This window comes from Babylonia areolata, chromosome 18 (genome assembly GCF_041734735.1).
Source record: "Babylonia areolata isolate BAREFJ2019XMU chromosome 18, ASM4173473v1, whole genome shotgun sequence".
NCBI classification, from domain to species: Eukaryota; Metazoa; Mollusca; class Gastropoda; order Neogastropoda; family Buccinidae; genus Babylonia; species Babylonia areolata.
Genome location: NC_134893.1, coordinates 60,511,691 through 60,532,415, shown reverse-complemented (window position 1 = coordinate 60,532,415; position 20,725 = coordinate 60,511,691). Strand labels below are relative to the sequence as shown.

At 38.6% G+C, this 20,725-nt stretch overlaps 1 protein-coding gene across 3 annotated transcripts in view; it reads left to right on the top strand.

Moving 5' to 3' along the window:
* Positions 1-20,725, top strand: part of LOC143292960 (voltage-dependent L-type calcium channel subunit beta-1-like) — a 54,624-nt gene that overhangs the window by 20,117 nt on the left and 13,782 nt on the right. For 2 of the 3 annotated variants that reach the window (XM_076603682.1, XM_076603683.1), the window contains 4 exons: positions 11,000-11,116; positions 14,231-14,353; positions 15,331-15,470; positions 18,401-18,483. In XM_076603682.1, coding sequence (XP_076459797.1) covers positions 11,000-11,116; positions 14,231-14,353; positions 15,331-15,470; positions 18,401-18,483 — 463 coding nt within the window. Of the gene's footprint in view, positions 1-3,466; positions 3,727-10,999; positions 11,117-14,230; positions 14,354-15,330; positions 15,471-18,400; positions 18,484-20,725 lie in introns of those variants that run through there. The other variant, XM_076603684.1, reaches the window with a different exon arrangement.

The window sequence follows — 20,725 nt, the reverse complement described above, 5'->3', positions numbered from 1 at the left end:
TGGATCACTGCAATTCGGTACTGTGGATCTTCCAGCTTATCAGATAAGTTGTTTGCAGAATGTTCAGAGCAGTGCAGCCACTAAACTTATAATGTGAAAATCTGACTATGAGCATGTGACACCTTCGCTCAAAGAGCTGCACTGGCTTCCAGTTAAATTCTGCATCTAGTTATAAATTACTGTGTTTGAGTACCACTTTTTTGATGGCACACTCCCGCAGTATCACTTTTCTTCACGAACAACTCACTAGTCTCCACAATAACTTCTATCTTTAGTTGAAAGGTTACTTTGGGTACTGAGTCACTAATCATTTAGTTTCTCACCCCCAGCTGTCTGGAACTCACTGCCTACTATCCTGTGAAAGGCCCATTTCCTAGACTCTTTCATGTCCCAACTGAAATCATATTTTTTTTCCCCCTTGCATTTGAGTAACTGTTAAGTCTAATTTGCTGTTATATGGACTACTTTTTTTTTTTTTAGTATAGTGTGTGTGTTTGTGTTTGTGTGTGTGTGTGTGTGTGTGCACACATGTATGTGTATGCTGTGTGTAAGTGTGTGTGTGTGTGTGTGTACACGCACATGTATGTGTATGCTGTGTGTAAGTGTGTATGCTGTGTGTGTGTGTGTGTGTGTGTGTGTGTGTGTGTGTTATTTATGATGCAAGCATGGTGACTGTTTCTTCGTGGTTGATTCTTTTTCTTCTTAATTGTTGCTTCTCGTTTGTAACATGTAATTTGTGGAGCACTATGAGTGATTGGTTGTTATTTGAATTTTTTATATTATTGTCGTTTCGTTCTTGTTATATATGTGATCTGTGAAGTGATATGAGCCTCTCTCTCTGTGAGGGAACAGCACTACAGAAGAGCACTTCATTATAATTTATATATTTATTTCTTCATCTTATTATTATTATCTTCACACTCAGGAAGTATGTTTATCATCTGGCACTAGTATTCTCTGTCTCAGTGTCTTAAACACACACATGCATGCATGCATGCACCACATACACTCATGCACGCATGCATGCATGCATGCATGCACATGTGCGTCTTGTATTTTTTGTCATCTGACCATTCTGGCTTTCCCCCTCCCTGTCTCAGTAACCCTTATATTCCCACAATCATGGCATTAAAAATATCCTATCCCTTCCTGTCACCATGTTTTTCTCACTGTCTCTTCTCTCTCTGTTTATTTGTCTCTCTCTCTCTTACACACACACACACACATACACACACACACACACACACACACACATACATACACACACACTCACACTCACACATGTATGCAAAGCTTAATCTTGAAGGCATATATATATATATATATATATATGCAGACTCACATAATTTGTGAGATAGGTATTTGTGTATATGTTGGTATATTGTTATTTAATGTATATATATTATTCAGGCCTGATTTGTGAATAACCTTGTCAGATATACTGTGAAAATAGGAGCATCAGTTTACATTTTGGTTTAGAGTACTCCACACCCAGACCCATCCCTGATGAATCCACATGTTGAACAAAGCTTGAACAGACAGGCTGTACTTATACCAGTGTGTTCAATTGTAAGAGCATAGTCAATATATGGCTGCCATGCATTTCAACACGGATTCCCTGGATGTTGTGGTGCTCAGTAATCCTAACAGTTGTAACAATATCTTAGTTGAAAAATCTACAGACAGCATCCCCGAAATACTACCCAGCATGAAATTGATCCCAAATAAGAAGTCTTAAGTTAAATGAAGGGGAAAAACAATAAACAACAACAATATCAACAACAACAAAAAAACAACATACCCTTGTTTGTATCCAGGCTCAGTTGTTATAAACACCAGAACTTTAACTTCGCTTTCAGCTCTGACAGATTTACTCCAGTGCTAATGAATGTATCAGCAACAGTTGACAAGTGAAAGATCAGGGCTTGATTGGTGAAAGAATACATTATGAGTTTGCACAGTTATCAAGTATAGACCAGACCAGACCAGACCAGATGAGAGCTAGTGCTATAAATAGAACTTTACATGATGGTTTAATGTCAACCCCCTCCTCAGGTGATGTGGCTGATGGGGATGACAGTGCTGGAAAGTTGGGAAGGGGACCTAACACGACACTGACACCTCCAGAATGTCAAGATGGGCATTGAAAATACCATCTTTTAAGCTGGATGTCTGTGAATCAAACAAATGAATGCAAGCTTGGTGCTCTGCCAGCAGAGCAGACCAGAGTGCTGTGAATGCTGTACTTTTCCCCTTTTCTGAGTAGCAGGCATGAAGAGAAAGTGATTAATCAAAGAGATGATGAACAAAATGGGATGAGGGAGGGAACCAGGTCAGGTGTAACTGCCAACAGTTCCTTCGAAATGAACATGTCAGCCTACAGCACTTTGTTATTTAAATAACGTTGCAGCCATTTTCATTGCAGCGTTCAATTGATTTTTTTTCGACAGCTGGAAATCGTTACCACAAAGATGTGTCAGCATTCAGCATGCCCAGTGGTTATTGTTGTGACTCATAAGGGACTGAAATATTTACCATAGCAAATTGTTTGGCGCTCTGTTTCTCTCTTTTTGAGTTTTTCTATGGTGTGTGTGTGTGTGTGTGTGTGTGTGTGTGTGTGTGTGTGTGTGTGTGTGTGTGACATTGTTTTTGCCTGTAAGGTATATCTTGTTCCTGTTGTCTTTAGTGTTTAGTGAACATTATGACAGTGTGTGTGTGTGTGTGTGTGTGTGTGTGTGACTGAAAACACAAGGTATAGGTACTTTACACTTGAGGTGGTGAGAGGAGCAAAGTATGCATTGATTTCTTTTTTTTTTTTTTTTATAGAAACAGTTTTGTTCTGTTGTCAGAATAAATCACACAACTGCAAGAATTTTAAGATTTATCATGGTATTTGCACAGTTCCATACAGACGAGTGAGAAATCGTAACAGAAAGTGAGTACCATGTTGGCAGTGAACTCTGTTTCTTCCTCCCACGCCTCCCTACTCAAGTGTTTTCAAGAATGTTCTTCTCACTGTTGCTTCAGAGTCAGACTTTTTTGTAGGAAGGGTGTCCCAGTACTGCGTAGTTGACATTGGATCAGAGACTTGTTGATGGGGGTACCCTGCCAAGCTGAAGGGAAATTACAACCGTGTTGAGGGGGCTGGGTGAGGGGTAGGAGACCTAATGGCTTGTGGAGAATGCATAAGAATAGGAGGGAGGAGGGTGCAGGTGGGTGGTGGGTGGGAGGGAGAAATGTGTAGCTGATAGGTTTCATGTGGGTTGCATTAGGCTGGGCGCAGTTAGCTGCAAGCAGAGCTTATTCATCAGGCAATGTGTAACACAGAGGTAGGGCAGAGAGGAAGGCACAGGGCCAGGTAGACCGACACACACACACAGCATCAGTGATACTACTCCCTGGTTCCTCTGTGTGTGTGTGTGTGTGTGTGTGTGTGTGTCTGTGTGTGTGCAACTGTACAGGCGTTTTGCTGATGTGTATTTGTGTGTCTGTGAGAGACTGCGTCTGTGAGAGACTGAGTCTGTGTGTGTGTGTGTGTGTGTGTGTGTGTGTGTGTGTGTGGTGTGTGTGTGTGTGTGTGTGCACTTGGCTGGCAATTCTGTCTACAAACTGTTTGTCAGTGTTGTGAAGGGGAAAGAGAAACAGTTGAGTGAATGGTGCTGAGAGGGCATTCACAGTGCCCCTCTTGTCTGTCAGTCTGGGAGGATGGCTCCTACTCTTTCACAGGTAAGCAGAATGGGATAAAACGAAGGATTTGGTTGTTTTAGATTATTTATTAATATATTATATCCCATTTCTTCTGCAGTTTTTCAACAGCTCTGCTGCCCACATCAAAAGAGAGGTTTGATAGTATGTTTGCGATTATTCAGCTTAACAGACTTGATGTCAACATCTTCAGTGTTTCTGGATACATGAGTAGAGAGACCCTCCATGATAGCTCCAAGTTTTAAAAAAAGGCAAAAACAACAGTTTGAAATATATATCTATACCTGTCTGTCATGGTATCTCCAGTGGTGTGCATTGGTGCCAGACATCAGACATAGACCCTTTTTTGGTTGAGAATGTCTGGTCATTTTACTCTTGAAGACAAATGTCCCATTACTTCTTCATCGGTGAGGTCACTGTCCAATACATTTGTTAGTTTGGATATTGTGTGTAACAAACTTAAATGACAAGTTGATCCTTCCCAAATCACCAGTTCAGTCAGTACAAGGCCAGCATCATTGCACTTGCAACCTGGGGTCAGTTGCAGTCAGTGTCTTAGCATTTATGATTAACAAGATCATAATATCTTCTGCACATGTGCTGTGAGGAAAGCATCTGCCTCTTCTTTTCTACCTGAGCAGTTTTGACCATGTGTCAGACTATTTCTTGATATTCCCCAAGAAAACATTTAGAAAAATTTTCTGAGGGTCAAAATGTTTGGCCAGATTTTCTGGGACAATGCATAGCTGTGAACATTCAAGTCAAACAGTTTTCAGCAAGAAACCTCAGTGACCGCAGCAGTGTCTATGAAAATCAGTGTTGGGAAACAGTTAACGAAGCCTGTTCAGTTTATTGTAGGAAGTCTTGAAAACAATAGTCAAGTCTTTAAACAGGAAAATAATGCTTGTCAATGAAAATGATAAAAAAAGAAAAGGAAACAGAAAATAGCAGCTTTTATCCAGATCAGCTTTTGACAGATTGGCTGAGAGAGAAAGAGAGAGGAATAAACTCTGTTTTCAAGACTTCATATTCTTCATTTTCAAGACTTCAGTTTCATATTCATTTTCAATACTTCATTTTCCTTTAAATCCAGTAAAGTTTATTCCATATACATGAGTCTTTTTAATTGTAACATATTGATCTTGAGTGATAATACATTCATTATTATCATAGCTCTTTTACATCTTCAGATGTGACATCTAAAAATGTGTTTGTCCATTCGTCTCAATGTCCCATTCATCTTGGTGTGAAAAGGATGAATGTCCAATTATTTTTAATGTGGGTCAGGACATTTGTCCTTCTGTTGCCCATGTGGATGTACACTCCTGTATCTCTCTCTCAAAAAAAATGAAAAAGTATATAATATAATCAAATATCTGTATGAAAATATTTAAAAAGAATATATTGTGTTTATTACATACACAAACATGTTAAATGATCATAAGTTTCCTCAAGCAATACACTAAAAAAAAATTATTGTCTTTTGAGTGTTGTTCTTAGAGATAATTTAGTTTCCTGTGGCTGTATCATATGCTAAAAAAATAACCCCAAAGAAAAAAAAACAAAAAACAAAAAAACAACAATAACAACAAAACACACACACACACACACACACACACACACACAACAAAACAACACAACACAACAACAACCAAACTACGATAACAACAGCAACAGACAAAACCAACATATTAAAAAGTTGTGTTACAACTTCAATGATACCCATGTTATCTTGTATCTCTGGACAGATACATTTGCACAGTCTTAAAGTAAATTTATATGAATGCATTCATTAATGCTTGCATACAATACAAGCACAGAAACATGTACATGCACATATTCTTATAGTGTGTGTTATAAAGACACAACTGAGAATGTCAGGTAAGACAATTAAAACTTATTTCCCCCAAAAAACCAAGAGATTGACACATTCAGCACAAACATTTCAAGAGCAAGATGGCACTGTGTAGAAAAACAAAATAAATGTAAACAAGAGAGGCAAGGCCTTCAAGATTCACTTGTGATACACTTAAAAAAAAATCCAAGCTTTTTATGTGTTGAGTATAATTTCAAAATGTAATGTTTAAGATGAGAAAGATCAGTTTAAAGCAAATGAACTCCCCTAGCATTAATTACAGAGTAATTTCCCTTTTTTACTATCTGCACCAAAACGTTTGCAAAATAAATAAAACTTCCATGCTTAGCAAAAGAAGTTCCTGTTTGAACAAAAAATAATAATAATGACTGTTCTTGTTGTTGGGTCAGAATATCAGATCAAAGTGCCAAGTTTAGAGAATACAAAAAATATAAATATAACAGTAAATGCAGTTTGCGTATAATTAGGCTTCATTTTTTTTGTTTTTGTGCCCATCCCAGATGTGCATTATTGTTTTAAACAAGATGACTGGAAAGAACTGAATTTTTCCTATTTTTATGCCTAATTTGGTGTCAACTGACAAAGTATTTGCAGAGAAAATGTCAATGTTAAAGTTTACCATGGACACACAGACACACACACACACACACACACACACAACTGAACACCAGGTTAAAACATAGACTCACTTTGTTTACACAAGTGAGTCAAAAATGACAGAGGAATGTGGGCACTGCACAGCACAGATCAGGAGCGATGCAGTACAGTAAAGCACAGAACGATACAATACAGCATATTACATTCTGGAGTAGAGCAGTACAGTGCAGTGCTGTGTACCACAACACAAAGTACTTCAGTGCCTTTGAGTGTATGTAATGCTGCACCATGCAGAGTGGTACACTGTACAGTGAATAATATTTTGCATTCAGTGGGTATGTGCGCACGCTCTCACACTCGTGTGTGCATGCACGCACCACTTGATATGTGGGAGAAGGTACTCGAAAAAATCACTGACAGTCTGTGTTTTTCATCCTAGTATGTGCTAAGTGTTGAGTCCTATTTAGCTCCCTCTGTTTTTCATTAAATTCAATAAATCCTGTAGTATTATTGCTATCAGTGGTTAGACAGAGTGTGTGTTGGTGCGTTCATGTGTGTGTGTGTGTGTGTGTGTGTGTATGAGTGTGTGTGTTTGTGTGTGTATGTTCTTCAGATTAACATCTTTTTCCAAATAATGCTGTAATGTTGGATAAAAAATAGATATTTGAATATGAGTGTGTGTGTGCATGTGTGTCTGTGTGTTTCTTTGATTCTTGACCCTTATTATTTTGTGATGTTAGATTTAAGTTTACATTATTTTCACTGTGCTACAAGTTAACAGCAATGCTTTAGATTCTGTTTAGGGGACTTGTTCAAATCACACACGCACATGGACACACACATGAATGGACAGAGAAATACTCACAAATCCACAAGTACAGATTAATGTTAATCAGTTTATCAGAAGTAGAAATGGAATTCAGTATATATGGTGTTTCACTATTTACCCAATTTTCATGGATGCATAAATTCAGAGGGGCAATCAACTTCAATCTTATAATCCTAATTCCATGCCTGTATTTCACAGCAGTGTATCCATATGTATATTTATATCCCTCTGTCATATCAAATCATATGTTAAATATATAAAGTATTGGTTGAAATTATCTAGCCTGTATCAAGAATTTGTAAGTAGTGATATAAAATGCTATTTATTGAGCAGGACAAAAGGAAAGAAACTTGGGCATACCATGTGAAGAAGATTTTAACAATGCATGGATTTGGGATTGTTTGGATGGGTCAAGGAGTAGGCTATGAAGAAAGCTTTATTTTTTAATTTAAAGACAGATTAGTTGCCTCATATAAACAAAATTGGCACTCTAAAATGGAAAGTTCTGAAAAATATACCCGGTAATAGGTTTTTTAATTTTAAAAGTGTGCTCGAGCCAGGGAAATATATAACAGTAACAAATAAATAGCATACAATAAGTATTGCCAGATTACACTGAACCATCCACACTCTCCCCTTGTCCAATGTGTGGGTTCCAAATGGAGGATGAAATGCATTTTCTATTGAACTGCAATGCATATATGTTGATATTTGTGAAAAATCTGTTGTTTTCAAAACAAGCGCTGCAAGGAGTGAAGATACCATCAGTGTGTTGAAAATGAATCACGATGATAATACAGTAAGATCACTGGTGAAGTACATTGCTTAAGCCTATAATATTCAAAAGAAGAGTAATTCATGTCAATAGTTTAATAACATTCATAAAAAAAAAGAAAAAAAAAAGAATGCTTTTGTTTCCATCAGCTTGGAAAATGGATGGTCGAGCGCTAGTTTATTTGACTTCAAATATGTTTCTTTTCTGTTCTATTTTGTTTCATTATTTTCATCATTATTGTTCAGATTGCATCCCCATGTCACTGGAGCTGAAAAGCTAATGACATAAAACCTTTCAGTGTTCAGTGTTCTCTTTCAGTATGTCTGTCTTTTTCTCCTTTGGCCTTTATCCCAGTGAAAAAAATCATTATCAGTTATAATTATTGTTATCATTATATGTCTCTTTGTCTGTCTCTGACTGTATGTCTCTCTCTCTCTGGATATGGACATGTGACAGTGAAATACAGGTATGAGTATTCACAGAACAGTTTAAACAAACTCATCACTCAGATTTGTGATATTATAAATTAAACCCTTTGGTATTTGTCATTCAGGGAAAAACTGTCATTTACATAACTGTAGTCTGTACTTCAGGGAGAAGCTACTGTTTTATGAATTTAAAAAAAATGTAGTTAATGTTGTTTGTACATTTTTATTTTTTATTTTTTGCCTTGAATGTTTCCCAATACAGTCATTTGAAGGGGATAGTAAATATGACACACACACACACACACACACACACACACACACACACACACACACACACACACAAGGGTAATATTCCAAGTTGGTTGATGCTGATAGATGATGTATATCTAAAACCAAGATTGGGGGATTTGTTTATGAATGCTGTTCAGCTTATGACATTAATTAATCAGTTATTTATTTCTGTTTTATAAATCTTAAGGCTTCGAGACAGTAGAATTTATTCTATTCTGTTCTGTTCATACATACTGCATGCATGCACACACACACACTTGCAAGCTTATGATAAATATCAATTGGTTCCAAACACTGCAGGTAGACATATATGCCAGTGGCAAAAAGTATTGCTGTGAAACTCAGTGGTAACCTGTAGACTTTTGTGTAGTCCACATCTGTATTGACAGATTGAGTGTGGTTGTGGGTGTGCCGATGTGAGACAGGATCATCGACATGTGGGGAACAGGGAAGAAAGTGTGTGTGTGTGTTTGTCATCAGGCTGACTGATGGAACTCTCAGCCTGCTGCTCTGGCAGCGCTCACTGGGTCAATCTCCTCAGACCTGCCTAGTGTTTGCTCACCTGCTTCTTTCTCTGTTTAGTGTTACCAGTTTTTTTGTTTTTGTTTTTTTCTCTCTTTCCTTTTTTTCCTTTGTACATATTTTAGGTACTGTTGCTTTCTTCTATAGTATGCACTTCCTCCCCTGTTCCCTATCTTGCTTTGCTGTCTCGGCCATGTGTAATTGGTTTGTTGTGTCTGTGTTTCTCTCAGTGTGTCTCTCTCCCCCCCCCTCCCCTTCCCATCGCTCCAATCAGACAAGACAGACTAATACTGCTTGTGCAGTTCTCTGCAGGTGATTTATAGGAACAGAGAATGGAGAGGACAAGTGGAGGTGAACCGGCCTTCTGTATTGTGATTAGGACTGCAAAGGGTTAAGAAAAGGACAGTGGGAAAATGGGTCTGGAGAGTGTAGGAGTGAACCCTTCAGTGACAGTAGCTTGGATGGGGACGGCTAAGGCCATTTGCTATGCCAGACAGAATTCTGTTTTCTACTTGGTCCCCTGAATCATGATTTGCTAGAATGTGTGCGTGTGTGTGTGTGTGTGTGTGTTTGGGGAGAGAGAGAGAGAGAGAGAGAGAGAGAGATATGTAATTAGAGGAAAAAAGGCCTGTTTTAGTGTTTATTACATGTAATACCTTAGAAGAAAGATTTTGCACAAGGAGGGGGGGGGGGGGTGTCAGTGATTGTTAAACTGTCCTCCAAATTGATATATATATATATATTACATTTTATATTAATATAGTACACAAACAGTACCTCCAAAAAGGAGACAGATTGTATAGCACCAGCAAGTTTCAGCTGTTCTGCTTTGTGAAGAGCTCAATTCAGGCATGCTGGTAGGTCCTCATTGTGAAGAGAAACATTCTCGGAGAAGCATGAGCAAAACTGCGTAACTGCATCAACTGTACACTCATCAGGAATATGCCTTGTATATGCCATTGTATTCATAGCATTTCCAAAAAGAAAAAATGGTGACACCCGCTCCTTCTCCTCTCTTAACTCCATACTAGTTTGTGATATGAAAAGATTAGTTTCTATTGCTCTGTGAGTGTATGCGTGTGTGACAGTGTGCACATGTATGCATAATTTTTATTTCCATGTTCATTTGTGCTCAGTTGGCTCCCTTTCTTTTGTTTTCTTTCTTTAAAAAAAAGAAAAGAAAAGGGAATGAGGAGCAGTAGGGTGGGGGGTGGCAGGGGGATTGGGGGGGGTGGGGGGGGGGGGTCAGAGAGGGGGCAGCAGACTTGCTGCCAGAATAGTCTTTTCTGGTCAGACTTGTTTTCTCCTGTTGCCTGTGGCAGAGCCTCAATAGGATAATTATTGTGTTAATGGAATTAGTTACATCACTTTGACCTTCCTGTGAGCTGAAGCGGCAGACGTGCAATGTGTGCCCATTTGACGGATTGCTTGTGTAGCATTTCCATCGCTCTCTCTCTGGCTTGGCACAACTGCGGCTGGTGTGGCCATGGAGAGGAAGTTTTTATTGGTTCTGTTGTTATACTTTGTTTTTTTTGACACAGGCTGTGTTGAATGTCTTTTTCAACTTACAGTGTATAGGCATTCTGCAGTTCATTCAGGGAAACTGCTGTTGTAAACATTGAGAGTTTAGTCAACTTGATATGCATCTGATGATTTGCTGGTTGTGATCTTCAGCAAAATAGTGCCTACCGTTTGTTTTTCGTGCTCAGTTTTATGTTAGGACAACAAGTTTTATATCAAAGAAATCTGATTATCAAAATATAAAAAAAGAGTTAAGGTTTTCCATTATACAGGACACTGTGATTTTACTGAAGTAAGATGTGCAGGTTAATAGTTTTCTTTTACATAAAAGAATGCACACAGTCCCCCCAGTATGTAAAAAAGTAACATCTGTGAAGTTGTGTTATGTTTTGTATTGAGAGGGTTGTGCTGACTGTGTACAAGCAATAAGAGAGTTGTGTTGTTTTGTGTTTCAGGGTTCTGCAGACTCCAATTACAGCCAGCCATCGTCTGACTTGTCGCTGGATGAGGAACGAGAAAATTTGCGAAGGGAAACAGAGCAACAGGCTTTGCATCAGCTGGAGAAAGCCAAGGTACAGCACATATACTTAAGAATTAGAAGTCAGACTTGCCAGTTCAGTGACAGTAGTCTGAGTGGTTGATCTCCTTAGTGGGTTATGTGTAAAAAGGTTTTCCTAATTACAAAAGTTCATACTGTGTGATTGTTTCATTGCATGTTTATTTACTTGATACTGTGTGATTATTTTGTTTTCTATTTATTTGTGTAGTAAATTCTGTTTTGAAAGACAAGGTCCCACAAGGAAGTTGGATGTTGGACAGACTTATTAATAGATAAAATCTGTCTCTTGACTCTCACCATTGTATTAAAAGCAAACAGCCAAACACAAACAAAACTTCACAAATCCAACAGCCACCCCTGTAGAACACGCAGTGCAGGGAATTAGTTATTTTTCTCTGAACTGGCATGCCATTGGGCTTCCTTTTCAAGTTTTCTTCTTCCTCCTTGTGCTGTTGAAAAACAGTATGAGTGCATGACTGCTGATGTTCAAAAAAGAAGAAAAGAAAGAAAGAAAAAAAAAGAAAAACAAAGCAGGGGGTGTTACCTTGACTGGGTTTTTTTTTTTTTTTTTTAAATATTTTATAACCAATTTTATCAGCTGTGGAAAAAAAGTTTCCTATAGAATAATTAATTGTGCTACCATAACCATTAAAAGAGAGCAACAAATGCGAATCTCAGGTTATCTTCAGGCTCTGTCTTCCCTGTATGGTGCTTTTTCAGTGCCGTAGTCAGTGGCATTTTTTGGGTTTACAGAACAAAAATGGCAGTTTTTGCAAGAGGGCATGTGCTGCAGACAGTTAACCATGGTATTATGAGGGGTTGGGGGGGGTGGGGGGGGATATTTTGGGATGCTTAGTGCAACCAGTCACACAGTATTCTGGCACAGATTCTGTTACTGTTCATTGTTTATATATATATATAGAGAGAGAGAGAGAGAGAGAGAAAGAGAGAGAGAGAGCAATAAACTTTGCATCTCTGACCCCAGTCAGGAAAAAAAATCATATAAAGTCAATAGACAAGTTGAAAACTGGTTTCAGAGTTTCTGAAGCCCCCCTCGCCTCTTCCATTTGTGGAAGGAATATAATCAAAATTGCTCAGTAATGATGTTACACAGTTCATTTTAAGGCATTGTCACAGAATTGTCTTCTTCAAGAATATTTTGAAGAATATTTTATTCAAGACCAGTAATTCTTTATGTCTCTCATCAATACAATATCATTATGAAGAACACTTTATTCTCATCCAAGATTTTTTTTTTTTTTTTTTTTTTTTTTTTGTACCTCTCATTAACCCTTTTACTGCCAAGCTCGCATTAATGCACAGGCAGGGAAGAAGACCCATGTCACTGAAAGGTGACCATTTATTGGTCTGTTATCCATGAACCTACTGCTCTTAATGCTCAGTGGTAGGATAGGCCATATTTTCTATACATCTCAGAGGGAATCCCCAGCTATATTTAGCCACTGTCTTTTCTGTGTTAATACCACAAGGGAATTTTGTACTCTAAATTGAATGGTGGTGAAAGGGTTAACACAAATTTGATTTGCAGGTAACTGCATGAAAACGGGATATGTGAAGAGAGTGGTTTGCTGCCAACAAATACATTGGCTATGTGCCAGTCCTCATTGCGTGACTACATCTTGAACCCTGTAGTGAATGAGATTAGAAATTCAGACAGACAGCACCCACCAACTCCTGACATATTTCAAACCACAGTGCCAACATTCATCAGCAAGTCTTAACTTTTTAAAAAAGATGAAAGAATGCATACCTTTCAGGACACTAAAATGACAGTTTCACCCATAATTTCAGAAGAAATTATGTATGTTTGGTTTGTGACAGATTGCCATAAAAAAGGACAATTATATTGATTTGGTACAGGAACCAGATGATAACAGTGCCCCAGTCCCCCGGTATCCAATGTAAATAGACACAATAAGGTGATGCAGAATTGTCAAGGCAAAATCTCATTGCAGGACACAACTGATCATCAGAAACCCACACTTAGAAGACAGATCTGAAACATTTTCAAACCTATGTTTGTGGATTAGTTATTTAACAGATACATGACAGTCCTGAAGATTCAACTCCCAGTCCAGTGAGGAATGCTCCCATGCCCATGGTGTGGTGTGAGTCATAAGTTCCGGTTTTGTGTCTGTCACTTTAGGGGTTGTTGTCAATACATGGCTGAATACCACAATCCATTTTGAAAAGTATTTCAGAAAGAAGTTTAATTCATTAAAAAAAAAGAAAAAAAAAAAAGAACAGAATCCACAAAAAAACCCTGGCCAAGCGGCATGTGCATCCGCAGTGTTTAATGGAAAAATCTCATTGAAAGTTTTTCCTTTCCCTTTCTTTTTTAAAAAATTTTTCTTTCTTTAACCCTTTATTTTCTGGAGCTATTTGTAATTTTTGCAAACACACACATACACAAACACACACATACACACACACACACACACATGCGCGCACGCGCACGCACACACACACACACACACACACACACAAACATGCACACACAATCACTAGCCTCAAAAAAAAAATCACAGAATTGAAATTATTCTCAAAGGTTGGTAAAAGTCTTGAAGGAAAATCAATGGAGAATATAATTGTTGACAGGAAGAGTTAACTCCCAATCATGGGAAGAAAATTTTGATTTTTAGAAGAAGAAAAAACGTTTTGAAAAAAAAAAAAACACCACGAAAATTCAAGTCTGTGTTTTATGGGTGGAAATGGTGCTTAAATATTTTGCTAATGTACTTTTGCTGCTGTATTGGTCTGTTTTCAATGCTTAGATTTTATTTTCAGAGAATGTCTTCTTATACTTTTCAGAAATAATAACACAAAATAAATAGTAGTAAAGAAAAAAATGAAACCAAAGAATTTCAACTGAGTTTTATTCCTGCAGGTCTGTAATAGATTCTGTATTCTTGCGTATTTTGTAATCTCATGAAACCTTCTGATCTATGCTTGCATACCCATCACACCTTTTAACACAGTTGCTATACCACAGCACTACTGATCTAAGTAAAAGAGCAATCTGCCTGACATTTATGCTTGTCATACAGGTTAAAAAATTTAATGTTGTCTGGTGGAATATCATGGCGTGCTACTGTTTTGTCTGCAGCTGAAGCCAGTTGCCTTTGCTGTCAGGACCAATGTTTCGTACGATGGGTCGTTGGATGACGATTCCCCTGTCCATGGGTATGCAGTATCCTTCAGTGTCAGGGACTACCTTCATATCAAAGAGGTGAGCACAGGGCTGTCAGTGACGTCGTCCTAGCTCCCTGCATGCAAATTCACCAGAAGATTAGGTTTATACTTGGGTTGATTTTTTCTCTGTGTGTTTGCCTTTGTTGACTGTAAAGAGGAAATGAGTAGATTTATAATGATGTGTGTGTGTGTGTGTGTGTGTGTGTGTGTTTGAGCATGGATCTGTTGTGCATTCACGTGAATGTGTGCACTGTATATGTTAATATTTGAACCATCAAGGACTAGTTCATGGATTGCAGAAGACTTATAAGATTCTGATACGCTTATTAGAATATTCAAGAACTGTCATTATTCATTATCATTCTTTTTATTTTTTCCCCTTCTTTAGCCTTAAGCAATCTGTTGTGTCTGGTGCCTTACTGCTGCCATCGTGTGCTGATCAATAGTGGAGTGAAAGAAGAACAGGAAAAGCCAGTCAGCAAGCAGGATAGGGACAGAGCTTGGCAATATGGGTCATAAATGACAGACATTGATTTTCTGTTGTCTGCTTTCAGTTCAGAATTTCCTGTTTTCATTGACGTTTGCCATCTCACAGACATAGATATCAGTATCATATGTACTTAGGTTTAGATGGATCTGTCTGAATCATTAATTTGCCCAGATGACAAGATGGTAAAACAAGTAAGTGGAGAAGTAAGTAAGTAAATAAGGAAATAATCAAGCAAGTACTTAACAAAAAGTTCTGTTGAGAGAGCCAGGACAAATATACAACACAAAAAATAGCTACTTCTTTTTTACTTTAGATTGAACTCAAAGGAAACTGTTAAAAAACCTGAATCTGTAATTTGACACCATAAATGGGACTTATAATAGAAGTTAGATATTTTTGAATAAATCTTAGGTCTAAATGAATTTGAATTCATTTACTTAATATTTTTTTAAATGTTCAATTTGTTTTGGGTTGTTTGGTGTTGCAAGATCAGTGAGTAAATGGAGTTGCATTGTGTGTTTCAGAAGTTCAACAATGACTGGTGGATAGGGAGGCTGGTGAAGGAAGGGTGCGATGTACGCTTCATCCCCAGCCCTGCCAAGCTGGAGAACCTCAAGGGTCAGCAGGGGGGAGGCAGCCGCTCCGGGGGCAAACTCTACACAAGGTGAAACTCTTTGTTGTTGTCTTGAGTCTCTGTCAGGGGAAAGAAATTATATACCAGCATGTTTAATACCAAAGATGTGAATCAAGATGTGGTGATCACCAAAGATGGCATATTCATCTTCTGTTGCAGTGATAAAGACAGTCACTTATTCTGAATGTCATTTTTGATGGTTTTTTTTGTTTCTTTTCTGGGGAGCTCTTGAAAGTGAAATGCTCATTGCAACAGAATGTATTGAGCCTTGAACTTGCATTATGTGGCACAAGTGGTGACATAAATTTGGGGAGCTTAGGTAAATGTAACATGGATAAATATTCAGAGACAGTCTTTGCAGTTCCTTTTTTGTGAGAAAAATACTTTCCGTGTACTAAGTCTAAAGTAATTGATCTTTGATTATGGTGTTAAAGATTACAAGTCCAGGGAGAAATGATTATTTCAAATGTATGCTAGTCACGTGAAATACTGTGACTCGTTTCCATTAAATGATTGTCTGAAGTATATTTGTTGATTCAGAAACTAAGAATGTTTGTGTTTTGACCCAGTGCATGTGGTAATGCATTTAAATGAAAAGCCATGATGAATTGTGCCCTTTTTTTCCAAGTAAATGCTGGAATTATTTCAGTTTATTTTTTTTTCTTATCAGTGTATTTACATTTGACCGTTGTGATCCATATTTGTCAGCTAATATATATATATATATATATATATATATATATATATATATATGTATTTTGCTGTCATATACTGTATCATGTTAAACCGATAGAAACTTGGCCTATTGGTTTGCTCTGACAAAAATTCACAGCCAATGACAGTGACTGTTGCGACGCTACTGACGATGTGTTTGACGACAAATTTGAAAAAAAACAACTACTACTACCACACTCTTTTCATCCGTCCTGATAATGAAGGGCCTGTTTCTAATCTGTTCTGTGTTGATGGAACCTGCAGCTCATTGTGCCAAACATGTGTTACTTAGATGTGGCTGAGAGTCATTTCTGACTGATTTTGATGAAATCTAGTTGCTTTGAATTTAAAAACAACAAATAAACAAATGTGCTTTGAATTGAAAACAACAACAAAAAACAACAAACAAAAAAAAGGTTCACTCCTGTCCTCGGGGAGCATACCAGTGTCAAGTTATTATGGCTGATACATGTGCCGATACATGGTTTTCACACTAAACATAGTTTAAAGGGAACACACACACACACACACACACACACACACACACACACACACTGGTATGCACATACAGACACCCCTTACCAACACAGACATATACAGACACACACACACATGCATACACACTGCACAGACATACACATGCATGATCTCTGTCCTTGTGTAGCCACTTGGGACTTCCTCACATTATGCAACAAAAACCCGACATTTGACAACTTTTTTTGGTGCTGAAATTATGTCAGCTGATGATATGGTGATACACATGATGGCTAAAGTTATTAGATCTAATATCTGTAGCCACAGTACCAAAGATCCATCTCCATTATAAGCAGAAAATATATATATATTTTTTTTTTACCAGATTCTGAGCTTACAAGAAAGGCTGTTCTTTCTTTTGTTTGTTAATGTGCCATTAAAAAAAGAGAGTTGATATTGACCTTTGCAGAACAATAAAACATTGGTGATTCCTGCACTGTTATTGGGGTTTGTAAATATTTTTTTGTCAGCTTCATGGGGGCCTCAGCCCCCCAGACCCTCCAGTGAGATGTCACCTTTCCATCACGTCAGGAGCTTTCACTGACCCCCAACCTGGCTACAGTATGTTTTTGGGACTCATCCCTCTCACATTCCTGAACCTTACATGCTTGATTTCAAGAGCACATGAAGTGCGGGTTGTTGCCACTTTGACCACCTTTCAGTACTCTGTGCCTGTGTGACTTGTTTATGAGGCAGCCTCCTTCTGTTCAGAGATTCCCTTCCCTTCATCAATTCCTGCCTCAGGGCGGATTGTTTCAAGAGGTTTCCTTTGTCATGGCTTACACAGCTGTTACTGTTTAAGTGGAGTGATGGCCTGGAGGTAACGTGTCCGCCTAGGAAGCGAGAGAATCTGAGCGCGCTGGTTTGAATCACAGCTCAGCCGCCGATATTTTCTCCCCCTCCACTAGACCTTGAGTGGTGGTCTGGACGCTAGTCATTCGGATGAGACGATAAACCGAGGTCCCGTGTGCAGCATGCACTTAGCGCACGTAAAAGAACCCACGGCAACAAAAGTGTTGTTCCTGGCAAAATTTTGTAGTAAAATCCACTTCGATAGGAAAAACAAATAAAACTGCACGCAGGAAAAAATACAAAGAAATGGGTGGCACTGTAGCATAGCGACACACTCTCCCTGGGGAGAGCAGCCTGAATTTCACACATAGAAATCTGTTGTGATAAAAAGAAATACAAATACAAATAAAGGTCTCCCCATGCAAACCTTATCCTCCACCTTTTGCATTGAATTCTGCATCACTTTGATATGATACACTGTATATGATACCAAAATGTTGGTATTATGCTCTCAGTTAAATCAGATATACTTCTCATGTCAAACTCGAATGCCCGCCTGTCCATCCCCACAGTTTTTGCTGTGGTTCACATGGGGAGTTCTTTGTTGGTCATTGAAATGAGTCATGACCTTTGGCCTGAAATGGTGTTTGATTGGCTATCAGATGGCAGACTAATATCAGGACATCTTATTACTGAGTTAGCCACAAATTTTGGCCAAATAGAGCAAACCAATAGGCCTAGTTTGCGTTAGTTTGACATGGCAAGTATATTTAACCAAACTGGGAGTGTAAATATAATACAAATTCCCCATTTTTATCACATTTGTGTTTTGTTTGGTTTCATGTTTCACAATTAGTGGTTTGGTTTTGTAAGATAAAGCAAGGGGCATAAGTTTTTAGTGTGTTGTTTTGTGTTTACAGCAAAACCAGTTCCTCTGGAAACATAGACATCTTGTTAAATTCTAAGCCTACAAACTCAAGGGGCTCAACACCTCCTACGCCAGGTAGTTGTTCTTGATTTCATATTTGTTAGCTTTCTATGATTTTAGATAATAGACAGTGTATGCATTGCTGTGAATGTGGTGAGTAACTGTTTATTTGAAGCATCATTTGTCTAAGATTGCTGCAGTAAGAATTAATAAATCTATTTTGAGCTTGTAAAACAGAGTAAATTGCAGAATTGCCTCTGTGCAGGAAATTGTTTCACAGAATTTCTTTGAATTTACATACTTGGCATTACAAACAAGTAGATTCTTTTTCATGTGTTTTTCACCATTCTAGACAGAATGAGGACAGTGTTGTCTCCTTCAGCTAGTCAGTAAAATTATTGATACCGCATTGTATGATGTATATGTATAGAATGTGTTGTGGTCTGTATGATGTGTGTAAGATGTACTGTGGTCTGCATGATGTGCTGTGGTCTGTATATTGTGCTGTGGTCTGTGTGATTTGTGTATAATATGCTGTGGTCTGTATGATGTGCTGTGGTCTGTATGATGTGCTGTGGTCTGTGTGATGTGTCATGGTCTGTATGATGTGCTGTTGTCTGTATGATATACTGTGGTGTGCATGATGTACTGTGGTCTGTGTGATGTGCTGTGGTCTGTAGGATGTGTTGTGGTCTGTGTGATGTTCTGTGGTCTGTATGATGTACTGTGGTCTGTAAGATGTGTTGTATGATGAACTGTGGTCTGTGTGATGTGCAGTGGTCTGTATGGTGTGCTCTGGTCTTTGTGATATACTGTGGTCTATTTGATGTGCTTTGGTCTGTAGGATGTGCAGTGGTCTGTAGGATGTGGATAAGATGTGCTGTGTATGATGTGTGTAGCATGTGCTGTGGTGTGTATGATGTGGGTAAGATGTGCTGTGGTGTGTATGATGTGGGTAAGATGTGCTGTGGTGTGTGTGGTGTAAGCCGTGCTGTGGTGTGTGTTCATGCTGTGCTGTGGTGTGTATGATGTGGGTAAGATGTGCTGTGGTGTGTGTGGTGTAAGCTGTGCTGTGGTGTGTATGATGTGGGTAAGATGTGCTGTGGTGTGTATGATGTGGGTAAGATGTGCTGTGGTGTGTGTGGTGTAAGATGTGCTGTGGTGTGTATGATGTGTGTAAGATGTGCTGTGGTGTGTAGGATATGTGTAAGATGTGCTGTGGTGTGTCGGATGTGGTAAGATGTGTTGTGGTGTGTATGTTGTGGGTAAGATGTGCTGTGGTGTGTATGATGTGGGTAAGAAATCACGAAGATGTGCTGTGGTGTGTAGGATGTGCTGTGGTGTGTATGATGTGTGTAGGATGTGCTGTGGTGTGTATGATGTGTGTAGGATGTGCTGTGGTGTATATGATGTGTGTAGGATGTGCTGTGTAAGATGTGCTGTGGTGTGTATAATGTGGGTAAGATGTGCTGTGTATGTAAGATGTGCTGAGGTGTGCATCTTATGTGCAAGATGTACCCGTAAAGTTCGGTCTATAAGCCGCGACTTTTTACCCCAGCTTCAACCTCTGCAGCTTATACAATGATGCGGCTTATTTGCGGATTTTAACGATCCCGGGAGTGTCACATTTTCGTCTATTCTTAGCTACCCTTCAGCTCACCAAAATCATGATTTCTGTCCATGAATTTTTGGATGAGCTTCAGGATAGTGTGCTAACTGTTCACGTTTTATAAATCAAATCCGCACACATTAAAGCCTTCAGATCAGCATTCAGTTCTACTCTTCTCAAGTGTACACCCTCATCATGCTGAAAACACGATGTTATGCCTATGATGCAGCCTTCAAATTGAAGGCGATCGACCTAGCAGATGACAGTGCAAGCGACGAACCAGCAGCAACCTCCACCTTCATGTTCATGAAGTGAAAGGGAGGCTGAAGTCAGTGACAAGATGGCGGAGGAAGCTGTGCTGGTTCTCTTCAACTCGGACACTGAAGATGAAGATTTTAGTGGATTCAGTGAGCAGGATGACGTTGAATAAATGTGACTATCCCTAAATTATGGATCTTATTTTTGTTGTGTTTATTTCTTATTTTTTTGTGGCACTAGCAGTATTTTCGCTTGCTTTTCTTTGTGTTCTTCCCGCTTGTGTTTATTTCATAACCTACAGTATCGACAGCTTTTCTGTAGTATCAGTATGTGTTCCCATACCGGAAATAAGTGCGGCTTACAAACCGGTGCGGCTTATGTATGTATAAAGTTCAGTTTTTTCCAAAATTTAGTGGGTGCGGCTTATATACCAGTGCGCTCAATAGACCG